The 13,439-nt window shown below is 42.9% G+C and overlaps 1 protein-coding gene across 2 annotated transcripts in view; it reads left to right on the top strand.

Moving 5' to 3' along the window:
* LOC308317202 (ATP-binding cassette sub-family C member 4-like) overlaps positions 1 to 12,235 on the top strand; it is a 40,026-nt gene extending 27,791 nt beyond the window's left edge. The window contains exons 21-32 of one of the 2 annotated variants that reach the window (XR_013964233.1): positions 259 to 409; positions 4,540 to 4,659; positions 5,001 to 5,111; positions 5,896 to 5,996; positions 6,415 to 6,606; positions 6,704 to 6,859; positions 7,384 to 7,473; positions 8,721 to 8,893; positions 9,304 to 9,409; positions 9,682 to 9,816; positions 10,247 to 11,387; positions 11,491 to 12,235. Coding sequence is in view for 1 of the 2 variants with exons in the window: in XM_080766058.1 (XP_080622184.1) it covers positions 259 to 409; positions 4,540 to 4,659; positions 5,001 to 5,111; positions 5,896 to 5,996; positions 6,415 to 6,606; positions 6,704 to 6,859; positions 7,384 to 7,473; positions 8,721 to 8,893; positions 9,304 to 9,409; positions 9,682 to 9,816; positions 10,247 to 10,336 (1,425 nt within the window). In the remaining variant the exon portion in view is untranslated. Of the gene's footprint in view, positions 1 to 258; positions 410 to 4,539; positions 4,660 to 5,000; positions 5,112 to 5,895; positions 5,997 to 6,414; positions 6,607 to 6,703; positions 6,860 to 7,383; positions 7,474 to 8,720; positions 8,894 to 9,303; positions 9,410 to 9,681; positions 9,817 to 10,246 lie in introns of both variants that reach the window. The other variant, XM_080766058.1, reaches the window with a different exon arrangement.
* The last annotated feature ends 1,204 nt before the right edge of the window (positions 12,236 to 13,439 follow it).

Raw genomic sequence — 13,439 nt, 5'->3', positions numbered from 1 at the left:
CCACATTGCACATTCAATCATCCTTTATTTAACTAGTTTAAAGGGTGACTCAGTCACCCTGATGAAGGCAGTTGTTCCGCACCGCGTAGGTGCATTTTAATACTTGCTTACTGTATGCATTAGCCACTTTTATTAAAGGCTTTTTTGGGGAGGGGGTGTCGCGATACACGGCCAAAGCATTTCCGGGGGTCCCCAGCCAAAAATCCTTGAATCGAAGGGAAGTTATATATAGTTATATGTTTTTTTCCCCATGGGTAGGTCTTCCTGCAGATCATGGGGGTGGTCATTGTGTCGGCATCGGTCATCCCCTGGATCCTCATTCCTGTATTGCCTCTCCTCGGTGTCTTCCTCTGGCTCCGCCGTTACTTCCTGAAAACCTCCAGAGATGTCAAGCGTCTTGAGGCAACCAGTGAGTGACAAAGGCTGCAATTTGCCTGTATAAAAATATACTGTCAAATTGTCTGTTACAGTAAGATTTGAAACCCCCCCCCCCCCCTGCCAAAAATAGAAATGACGTCTCCGAGGTACAGAGACTAGGGCTAGGGGGACAATGATTTATGATTCTATCGGGACAACTCAGACGGCGCTGAGTCGGCTGAAGGTGACTTTGCAATGCTCAGCAAGACACCTAGCCTGGCGGTGCCTCTCAATCTGACTGGTTTTGCAATCATACTGTGACATTATACATACAATGACATACATATGTTTTTGGCTTTTATACCTTTTTATAGAGATGGCAGACACACACGGAAATAGGGAGAGAGAGATGGGGGTGGCACGCAGCAAAGGTCGTCAGGATCGGGAGTCGAACCCGCAACACACTGTCAGGCAGCATTGGCAGTCTAGGTACCCAGATGGCTACAGCAGCCGTCTGGGCCATTTTCCAGTAATCTTAATGGAGTTCAACCCAGATGTTTCGTTTAGTTTCGTTTATTAGCATAATGTATATAAAATAGAAACAAGTTATTGTGGAAGAAGAGTAATAAGCCATAGGGTTGTGCAATCCTTAATAGAATAGATCACTAAATAGCATACATTACAAGCTCAAATATAGCTGCGAGCAGCGATAAGGCGGGACCAAGGAGAGGGAGAGAGAGAGAAGGGTGGAGAGAGAGAGACAGAGAGAGAGAGAGAAAGAGAGAGAGAGAGAGAGAGGGGGGTGGAGAGAGAGAGATAGAGAGAAAGAGAGAGAGAGGGGGTGGAGAGAGAGAGAGAGGGGGTGGAGAGAGAGAGAGAGGGGGTGGAGAGAGAGAGAGGGGGGGGGGTGGAGAGAGAGAGAGAGAGAGAGAGAGAGGGGGGGGGTGGAGAGACAGATAGAGAGAGAGAGAGAGAGAGGGGGGTGGAGAGAGAGAGAGAAGACAGAATACACTTATTACACTACTAGAATTTCGCCCGGCTTCGCCGGGCTCATCCCAGTGTCGTTGCAATAACAGAAAGTGTTTTTTATTTCTCATAAATACGCAAACATGGTGAAACAACTACAGTCACAGAGAGCAGTGGCAAGGTAGCTGCTGCCTGCTAACGATGCAAACAACAGCCTTGCCTGTCGTGTGTGTGTGTGTGTGTGGGGGGGGGGGGATAGCACTAATTTTCGACATTTTACTGTGTCATAAATATGTACATCTGTAGCCTATATTGTGATTACATTTGACCGTACATTTGACTCTTGTGTTATATTCTTGTGAAATATTCAGTAAAGTATTGTGGTGAAATATTCACCCCAAGTTGATAAGATATGCAGAGAATATAATAGCAAGAAGCCCCAGTTTGAAATGCATTAGGCCACAGACCCCCATTTGATACCATTTGCTCTCTGGGAAAATCAGGGTCCATTTGGTTCCATTTGTATGCTCTTGGAGTATGATGACTGTGCTAACAGTATTATCATCAAATATGTCTCAGTTTGAAGATTAAAAAAAACATATTTCATATGTGTGAGCTTGTAAAGTCGAACGTTCAACCTAGAGACAGTGTTGCCAAGTCTGATCATTATAAGCTACTTTGGACTTGTTTATCTATTGGTAGTCCTTGACATGGAAATGTTTGAGTTCCACTGCTCTGAAACAACATTAGACAACAAAGTGTGACAGTCAACACTATAATTGATTATTTTAAGACTAATTTCCGGACCATTTCTGATTTACCTACTTTGAACTGGCCTATTAACATTTTTATAGACCTGGTTGCTTGTTTCACTCTCACATCCACGATATGTGGCAACCCTGGTCCCTGGTTTGTTTTGCGTGTGGATGTTGTTTTGTGTTGCTTTAGCATCTTTAGCACAGTATCTATCACAGGGTGCAGCAGCTGCTGCTGTCATGAAAACGCAAGTTTCTGTCCCAGAAGCTCACGTTAGGTCTGCGCACACTGTACGTTGCTATGGCAAGCTGTCATCAAATGCTGCTAACGTTGTGGTCAGCACTGTTAGCATGTGTGCTATCAGGCAAAAGCTGAGATAGATATAAAACTACTGGCCAAAATGTCATACAAAACACAACCCCTCAAATCGGAATGTGATTGTGACCTACAGACCATCATGATTTGCTTGCTGGACCTATAAATAATTTATTTGCATTAAATTGCCACTCGCCTTAGCCTGCATGCCTATTCTGTGTCTCTGTGTGTGTGTGTGTGTGTGTGTGTGTATGTGTGTGTGTGTGCGCGTGTGCGCAAGACAGACGTGCGTGTGTGTGCAGGCTGAGAGCTGCTGACTGTGATTGACGTGTGAGCTGGATAAATCAGTGAGAGTTGGAAAAAGCGCACGCAGAGCCAACTCGCAGGCAGTGCCTCAGGCCAGATGCCTGAGAATCGGCACAGGATTCTCTGGGTCACCAGTGTTGGTGTGACACACACGGCTTCCACATTTAGCTTCATACTGGGTGAAAGTGGCGTTCCAAAAATTATTTTTCCCCTCGGAATTCTTATTCACAATGAGATGGAGTTGAGGTGTTTGTGTTTGCTTGCTGGAGCTATAATTAATGTATTTGCATTAAATGTCCACTCGCGCATCGAAGTAAAAAGCAAGATGGCCGATTGTGAGACTGAAAAGTAGCTGTGGGGGCGGGCCTGGAGGGCCTATGAGAACACGGAACAGTGTTGCCAGGTTTGCGAATTGTAAGCGAGTTGTAGTGTGTGTAAGTAGCCTGGTTAAAAGGCCTTGTTTCTGCCCGTGTTGGGGCAACAGAACATGTCGACCAGTTTTGTTAACCGCTTTTGGTCAGGTGACCAACTCCACAAATGTTAAATTAGATTACACTTATTACACTATTGCACTTATTACACTAATTACACTATTAGACTTATTACACTATTACACTACTACACTTATTACACTATTACACTATTGCACTACTATTACACTATTACTTATTACACCATTACACTGCTGTTACATTATTACACTATTACACTACTATTACACTATTACACTAAATACACTTATTACAGTTACTAGTATCTCTATTATTGTGATGTCATGTCCGAGAGTCAGAGAGAGAGAGAGAGAGATAGACATGCACAAATAAGAATCACAGGCTGAGTTGTCGCTACGCAGATTTGAACCAGTGACCCTGTGGTCCAAAGGCAAGAGCTCTACCGACTGAGCTAAGCAGACACTGTCAGCTGACTCATTCTATACAATAACATCATGCAGTATAGGTATTAGCTGCCAACCGTATTTGGAAGACGTATTAGTTGCATGAGAGGTTTCACAAAACAGAAACTTTCATTGGCTCATAAAAACTTCATTTTTTCACTTAAAAGAAATCTGTTACGATTTTTTGTTCATTTAAGTCCAAAGTTCAAGTGTAGCCGTTTTTGTACATTTTGATCAAAGATTCTGGGAGGAGATAGATTTTAAATGGTTTTCATATAATTCAAAATGGTGGGTAATCTAAAGGTCAGAGGTCAAAAGTCAGAACACGAAAGTTGTTCGCCATGAGGAGACAAATATGTGTATCAAAGTGTCATTGCCAACGGTCAAACGGTTCATGAGATATGCACGTTCAAAGTTTGCATTTTCAGTGCTATAGCGCCACCATTTGGCCAATGGTCATGGGCTTCACATGGTCACCGTTTGGCATGGCCCTCTACCAGATTACCGAGTTTCGTAAAAAGCGACTGCACGGTTCAGTCAGAACAGCTATTTTTGGCGGAAGAAGGAGAAGAAGGAGAAGGAGAAGAAAAAAAAACACAAATACAAGAAGTGACCAAAGTCACTGCGTGTCTTCTTGGTCCCTTAATAAGAATAATACAAAATATAAGTTTACAAGGGAACCTGCAGTGCAATAAAGAAAAAGAAAACGCAAAACCTGCATGGAAAACAAAACAAAAAAAAGTGGCGCGCTACGAGCTTGTAGGTCTGCTATTTTTGAAGAATCGTGAAAAGTGACATGAAAGTGTTTGAGAACGACTGACATAGAAAAACATCGCCTTTTCAAGAAAACAGTCGGGATTTAGAAGACATTTGCAGAATCGTTCCCAGGTCAAAATGGGTTAACATTACTTTGTGTCTCCTGTCCGGCTGTCCCCCCGCTGCAGCTCGGAGTCCTGTCTTCTCCCACCTGTCTTCGTCTCTACAGGGCCTGTGGACCATCAGAGCCTTCAGAGCCCAGGAGAGGTTCCAGAAAAGTTTCGACGCCCATCAGGACCTGCACTCGGGTACGTCCACAACTCCACAAGCCCTGCTTCTTACGGTGTTCCATTCAAGAGTTTCATGTAAAAATGGTCTCACATGTGTCTTTGTAGACATGCCTGATAAATGTTGTCATCACAGAAGCTATATATTGTTCAGGGTTTCCATGTTGGAGATATTTTATCTCAGTTCTAGCTTTTCCATTTGCCTTTATCCACTTAGTTATTCTATGAGCATTACTAAATTGTCATGGTGTAAATATTATATTATATTGTTATCACAATATCCATATTGAGGTAAAACATATTATCATATTTCATTTTGTACTATTGCTAAGTAATGGTGATCTTTGATGTCTTGTTTCTAGAGGCGTGGTTCCTGTTCCTGACTACGTCTCGCTGGTTTGCAATGCGGCTCGACGCCATCTGCTCCATATTTGTAACCACCACCGCTTTCGGTGCCCTACTGCTCAAAGACCGTGAGTTTTTAAACTTATTTTTCTCCAATGTTTTTGTACGGAGCAGGGTGACTGTATGTGAGCAATTTATTACTTGAAGTGGTTTTCCTGGCTTCAGTAGGAATCACATGTTCACATCACAGGCCCTCCTAGGGTTGTATACAAATTGTGTTCAAAAGGAAATCTGCAACACTAATAATTGTTTTTAATTTGTTTTTCCTTCATGCAACACAGAACAGCAGCAGTTTAAAAAAAAATGCCCCAACTGGGAATTCAAACCATTTGCTTTGTGGTCAAAAATACAATGTGAAGCTTACAGTAGTATAGTACAGGGTTTGCATGATCATGAAATTCCTGGAAATATTTAGAAATTTGAAAAAGCTTTTTCCAGTCCTGGAAAAGGTTTGGAATTTATCAAGGGTCCTGTAATTTATCAAAGTAATAAATACAAATATTTGGATATGCATTGTTTTTGCATTGGCGATTACACGAAATATGTAACATGATTAGTTTTTCGCCGAACGGTCTGCGTGATTGCAGCCTAATGTGTACCGTGACGTGACAAAGAACAGATCTACAAGCTCACACCGTGGTGCAGCAAAATAAATTGGCACGAAATGTGGAATGGAATTATTATATATTCCATGCTTGCTTTACTTTTGCTACATTTCCTGTCTTTGGGAATTGCACATAGTATTAAGAGACTCATTATTGCGTTGAATGATTGTTATTATTGGCCTGGAAATTGGGTTACATTTAAATTGAGTATTTAAATTGCCTTGATGCTTCCTCTTGGTTGAGTTAGAGTTGGAGGCTGGAGCAGTGGGCCTGGCTCTGTCCTATTCCATCACACTCATGGGCATGTTCCAGTGGGGGGTCCGGCAGAGTGCAGAGGTGGAGAACATGGTAAGACTGGGTTCCAATGGGGCTTGGGCTGTGAGTTGCATGACTCCTCGTACCTGTATTTTTAAACTTAATATGGGCTGAACGTTAAAGGCGGCACAAACGTCAAGGGATTTTCTTTAAATATATTTGACTGCAGTAAAATTCTGATGATGGAAGCAGGTAAAAACTAGTCTGGCTGGATTGATCCCAGAGTCTTCTTTGCTCTCAGCGTGTTGCAGATTATGAAGTGGCTGTGCCCTCAGTAAACCATACACACGTTTTCCATTATCTCTATCTCTAATGGGGGTGTAGATAATTCATTGGCAGACAAGTCGATATATGTGGGTTGTGGAGGCAACTCAACCAGTATAGTCGATATATGTGGGTTGTGGAGATGCAGTCTAGTAGAGTTGCTGGTCATTACATCCTGTCTCTGCAGATGACGTCAGTGGAGAGAGTGGTGGAGTACACAGAGCTGGAGAGCGAAGCACCCTGGGAAACCAACAAGCGCCCTCCTCCCGAGTGGCCCAGCCAAGGCATGGTGACCTTTGACCGGGTCAGTTTCTCCTACAGCACCGACGGCCCCCTGGTCCTGAAAAACATGAAGGCCATGTTCCGACCCAGAGAAAAGGTAAGACACCTCAACCTCAATAAACAGCAGCTATGTGATCTGTTTGAACACCTGGACTGAGTCAGACATGGATTCTTTGCTCCCTCTTGTTGGTTAGGTTGGCATCGTGGGAAGGACGGGTGCTGGGAAGAGCTCCCTGGTGTCGGCCCTCTTCCGCCTGGCAGAGCCGCAGGGCAAGATCAACATCGATGGCATTCTCACCAGTGACATCGGCCTCCATGACCTACGCCAGAAGATGTCCATAATTCCTCAGGTACAGTATGAAGTTAATCTCCGACCATGTCTGGTTTTATCGATGGTGAATTAGCACAATGGAGAAACTGGTCTGAAATTGCATGTGAGTAGTTTGTCTTACTGGTCACCTTTTTAAAGTAATTCCTTTAGTAGTAGATCAGCTACTTTATTCATCATATGACAAAGTATATAGTGGTGCAGAATGCAACTAGTAGTAGAAGGTGGTCCCATGCCCTAACTGCATAATGAGATGCTGCCTTAGGTAAATAAGATATTAACCATTATTATTAATCAATTATAAGCAGAAATTACATTTAAAGTACAGGGCAATTTGCACCATGCTTTTGACCTATGCAAATCTCAAATCTGTCATGGACATAATGTAATGGACTATGTTGAAATGGAGTGGAATAATCCTTTCATTTAATTAACTGATTTGTTCCTTTTTATCACATGCATACAAAAACAATGCATACAATAAACTGTACTAGTGTATACTTTTTACTAGTACTAGTGTGTACTTTCTCATTGACTGCTCTCCAGGATCCTGTGCTGTTTACTGGGACCATGAGGAAGAACCTGGACCCTTTCAACCAGCACTCTGATGAAGACCTGTGGAATGCTCTCCAAGAGGCCAGTCACACACACACACACACACACACACACACACACACACACACACACACACACACACACACACACACACACACACAAACACACCCCATGGGCAAGGAACAACTTTCACTAAGGAATGTTGGGTCATTCGATGTATCTGACAAATAGGGGTTCCTTCCAGTGTGAACAAATACTAAGAATTTAGTATTTGTTTTTGTTTTTCAAAAGACATTTTGTGTTTTTAAGTCCTATTTTAATTATTGATGGAGGCATAAATATACTGTATACTGTTTGTTGCAATTAAAATGGAAAACAACTTACCGGTAAGCTTAATTCTCTGTTCACGCATGCTAGCGGCAAAGCAACAGCAACAAGTCATTTCCAATGGAATCTACTGTAGCAACATGAAGCTACAAACTGATACCAACAGCTTTTGCTGCTTGATAGGCATGATGCGCTACAAAATAAGTTGAGCTAGCTTCAACTATTTTCATCTCTACATTTATGTGGTGAAGAGTCAATCATATGTTTTTGTTTCACCCCTTCCACTCCCTTTCTCTCTCCCCACAATTCCTGCAGCAATACGTAAAAGAAAAAAAAAACATGAATATCACTTACACTGCCTTTAACATTGTGCCTCTCCGTTCTGTCTGTCTCTCACATACATGTTCACTTTAAGACAATAATTATCACGCTCTCTCAAGCCAGTTCAGATCAGTACACATGTCCTGTTTTCTTTCTTGATTGCTTCACTCATTCTCACACTTTTTTTTGAGTGGTGCAACCACTCCAAGGAATCGTAATGTCCCTATGTCCACGTACCTGTCCATCCCTATGTTTAGAGTACCAGTAGGGGCAAAAGTGGTGCTTTTGTGCTAGGAATAGAGAGAGAGAGAGATAGTGTTGCTTACTAATTACAGAGCGAGAGAGAGAGAGAGAGAGAGAGAGATGGAGAGGGAGAGGTGTCTGCTAAATGCTAATTCCCCCACACTGTTTCGGATGCGGGGCGGCTCGCCGGAACCGGGCTGGCACCCTGTGCGTGTTCCTGTGGGTCCAGAAGTTCCGAGGACCCACCGGGCACCCCCATACAGAGTTGCACCACTCAGTTCACACAGGTGTGATTTTTTTGTTTTGTTGCTTGAGCAACACTCGGCAGCAATGTAGGTAACGACATTACGGTCGTTCTGTAGATTTATCACTGCTAGTGTGAACGCAGCATTCAAGGTTTTTCATGCAGCCATTTGTATTGTGTCTCCCCATCTCAGGTCCAGTTGAAGTCTGTGGTGGAGGAACTGCCTGGTAAGATGGAGACTGTGCTGGCCGAGTCGGGCTCCAACTTCAGCGTGGGTCAGAGGCAGCTGGTGTGTCTGGCCAGAGCTGTACTGAGGAAGAACCGCATCCTCATCATTGACGAGGCCACAGCCAACGTGGACCCCAGGTACCACTAACTTAAACATGCACACATGCATACCATCTAGCCCCTTGGTTCTCAAACATTTTCATGTGAAGGACCCCCACATACTGTAGATATCTACTATAATGTGTTGCGGTCCCTCATCTGAAAAGATCTTGTGCAAGAGAAGAGTTGTTGTAAAAATTGTCAAACATTTAAAATACGCAGAGTGTAAAATTGGGTTAAAGTGGCTACGCTGATGTTGATGCTACATATATATATGTATACATAGATACATATATGTATATTAATAACGCATTTAGCCGGAGGCCCCCTGGAACCACGTCAAGGACCTCTGAGGGTCCACTATTACTATTGGCCAACCAGGCGGCTGGTCTTTTCCATTCAGTTGATGCCATGATTCCTGAAAGTGTGTGTTTTCTGCTGTCCTGCAGGACAGATGAACTGATCCAGAAAACCATACGAGACAAGTTCAGGGAATGCACCGTGCTCACCATCGCTCACCGCCTCAACACAATCATAGACAGCGATCGAATCTTGGTGAGATCCTCTTCTCCACAGCAGTGGGGGAATAACACAAAATGTTTACCACAACAGATGAATGTTGAAATGTTTAAAATATATAGTCCCTCTACACAGCACAATGAGAAGAGCAGAGATGAGAATAAAGTCTGTCTTTGTTGGTTTGGCGTTCATGTCATGTCTGTCCTCTGTTTCAGCAAAGGCAGAATTCAGCATCCACGTTGGGTGAAGCAGAATAGTTCATTGAGATAAAGCAGGATAACCGTCTTTGACACATTGTCCCCATGCAGGTGCTGGACGCGGGACAGATCGACGCTTACGATGAGCCCCATGTCCTGCTCCAAGACCCGGACGGTATCTTCTACAAGATGGTGCAGCAGACAGGCAAGCAGGAGGCAGCAGCTCTGATGGAGGCAGCCAAACAGGTGAGATAATTAATCCATTCTGACCTGAGATCAGATTCTAAAATTGTCTTCTACATCCTGACAGTTTTCATTCTGACCTGAGATCAGATTCTAAAAATGTCTTCTATGTCAGTCGCTCTTCGATGTTTCAAAAATAGCAGACCTACAAGCTAACACCAAAAGGGGTTCCCGCCCAAAATGGGTTAACCCCAACCCTAAAACAAGCTCTACTTCTATGCTGTTTGGACCTGTGGCGATGCTTTGTATCAGTTCACCCCCTGTGCTGAGGCTCACTCAATCACATGCATGTGCACACATTGTTTCTGCAATCATTTACATTGTGCAAATGTAATTATCCTTTTTTAAACGTTTAAAAAGTATTGGTATATGAAATGTATAGCATGTAATGAAGCTCAAACAGACCTGACAAATAATCATATCTCATTTTCAGGCTTATGAAAACAGATCTAGACCTAGTACAGCTAATGGACATTTAACAACAGCTGAAGGCAACCTGGTGATCTTCGAGACAGCCTTGTAACCAGTGGCTGACAGACTCTTTTCCACACAAATGCTCCAAAGAAGAGTTTTTGCCTATTGACATTGTGTGCCAAATCCACATGGATGGCAGTGCCTTCAATATTATTGCCTTGATACCCTTTGATTCACTCCACATAATCAGGAGAGAGCAGACGACAGGATCTGGCCTTTGATGTTGGCCGAATGTTTGTACATATATGCTGTAATTTATGACAATCTAAGTGAGTTTGGGTAGGTCTTTTGGTAAGACTTAAGTGTTAAATTGTTAACACTAGTTTATTTTTTCTATTTATTTTCCATATTTTATATTTATCCTGCTGGCAAAAGCCTCCTTGTACAGGAGAAATAGTACTGGAGGGCTGACAGTTGATTGTTTGTTAAGTGCCTTGACCAAGTGACTTATGTTATTTTGCAACCTATACAATACTGAAATTAATCTTCAATCCAATGCAAAGCAAGCTGCAATAATGCCTTATTTTCATGTTATTTGTGAGTATGATATCATCCATATTTGTTGTTTTTCGTTCGTATCAGACTTAATCCAAAACTACTACACATCCCTGATATAACAAATCAGGGATGTGTAGTAGGATTAGGATTAGGATACCCTAATAATTAGGGTATCCGCTGGGAATGCCCATGTATGGAACCCTTTCAAGTGATGTCACGATGACCTGGGCACCTGGGGGCTTGCCTGACCACCACATTTTGGTGGTCCAATGCGGAAATGCAACCGAGCGCTCAATGTTAAAGCCCAGCTGCACGGGGTTTCCTCGTCATGAATCCACGGGTCCGCCTGCAGTCCTTCCTCTTACCACTAGGGCCCAGCGCTTCAACATTGGAGTGCCTAGCTGGCCCCTTGGGGCAGGCCAGGGGACTGATGTCACGATGACCTGGGCACCTGGGGCAGGCCAGGGGACTGATGTCACGTGACGTCACGATGACCTGGGGGGGGAGTTAGGTGACGTGTCAGAGTGACGGAGATTGTGAGTGAGGTGACAAAAACGCATGGTTTAATAGTTATCTGCGACCTCCGGTCACAATAAATTGGAGTCCCAGAGATAGAAATGCCATTAAATGCGTGTCCGTACTCCGTAGCCCAATGCATGTCTAACTGGGGGTTGAAATTAAACGAGTTGAGAATTACTGCTAAAGCCGTAAAAATCTTCTCTTATATTAGCATATCTTTTCAAATGGGCGTCTGCAGGCTAATTATGAAAAGGTTTGGGAACATTTCCCTGATTAGTTTTGTTTGTTCTTGTGTATTTTTTTGCCGTTTAGAAATTATATGCCATTCATTTGGGCATTGTTGCACATAAGGTTACCAAATATTTCATGTTGGCACAATCTGTACTGTCTTTTGTGAATGAGTTGACTTGGGTTTTGTCAGTTCCCAGACGTTTCGGAACGTTGTAAAAGGGAGATTTTGCTTGTGTTTTGTGTTCTCACTGACACTGTCAATGAAAGGCCATATTTCTTGGATTTTGTAGGAGCAGGGAAGATGTTTGAGGCATAAGGAATGGAGGCAAGGTGGCTGACTGAAATCAGCCTGTGCCCCCAGGGGTGTTTACTTGAATCAAATGCTTTTCTGTTGAGTCAGTCCTTTTTGATTGCCCCAGCTCCTTACAGGGTGCCTGGACTACAGGATCGAGCAACAGTCCAGCATCCTGTCAGCGGCTGGAGAGCTGGTTGAGATCTCAAATTTTACTTTCTATTCAGATGTTTAAGGTTCTCTGTGCATACATGCAATATCTTTGTTTGTTTTTTCCAACCAAGATTATTTTATTGTATTTTGTCACTTATTCTGTAACATGCCTTATTATTTCCCTGCTGTTGTAACAGCGGATGTGTAAATATTTTGTTCAGTACACTGTTCTATAAATCTCAGTGGCTATAGTAATATATGTGTGGTGTTTGTGAGTATAATGAATGAATGGAAAAGACACTATGTGTATGCAGATTTATCCCATCCCTTGGCTGGGCCACTCTTGTCTCAACATACTGTAGTTGCATGGCAGGTTTGGGCCTGGCATACAATTAACCTCCGTTTTGCATCAGAAAAGTTGGCTGACATGATAGTGATACTGACCACGACACTGACATAATACTGACATGATCTTTTACAAATAAACAAGAAGAGCTGTACCTGACAAGAGAAGTTACTCAATAGAATAAATATTTCTGTTGAATGATCGCCGTGAAACTTTGCATGCACACTCCCTGGATGCCCTAGTGCACATTGGGCTGTTTTTTATATTACTAGTCTCCTACAGATTTTGTCCAAATACCACGCAACCCTGCTGAAAACAACAAAAACTCGTCTACCAGGCTGGTCTTGCTGGTTTGTCTGTCAGCTGGTCACCCAGTGAGGCTAAGCTAGATACTTCTGGTCTGCAAGCTCACAACGCGTCCCTCGTTTCTCATCATTTTGGACCATGGGCTATAGCCCATATCGTACGACATACTATAGCACGCCGTTTAACGCATTTTTTTCAAATCCTCAAAAATGATGAGAAACGGCGTGCTATAGTATGCCGTACGATATGGGTCCAAAATGATAAGAAACGAGGATAACTTTTTTTTTCAAAATTTAAAAAAACATGGGCTATAATCCATCGTTTTTTTTTCATTTTTTGGAGTTTCTAGGTGAAAGTGATTTTTTGAAATGCCACTATCTGCCTCTAAAATTTGAAAGCACTATATTTCTAAAACTACGAAACATTTCAAAGATTCCTTGTCAGGCAAACATGTCCACCGTAAGATGAACCTAAATAGGTTTGAATGGGGTTTCTAGGTGTAAGTATGTCCTCCGACACAATGGACTATAGCCTCTCGCTTTTCCGTGATTTTCACCTTTTTTTCAAATCGACGCTCTATAGCGTGCCGCTCAATGACCTCTGAGACCATGGACCAATGAACCATGTAAATACAACACATTGAGCAGGGCACTGCAGGGAGTTGAACCCCGTTCCGGTAAACCAGAAGTACGACACCAGTGCCTTAGTTTTTGTGTTGTCATTTACAGGTCCAGGTGTGCATACGCATGTGCGCCTGTGCGTGTGTAGGTGCATATGTGCATTTGTGTGTGCACGCTTCAATGACCA

Source organism: Protomyctophum bolini (genome assembly GCF_963924005.1).
Source record: "Protomyctophum bolini genome assembly, chromosome: 1".
Classification (NCBI taxonomy): domain Eukaryota; kingdom Metazoa; phylum Chordata; class Actinopteri; order Myctophiformes; family Myctophidae; genus Protomyctophum; species Protomyctophum bolini.
This window is presented reverse-complemented; position numbering and strand designations above follow the sequence as displayed.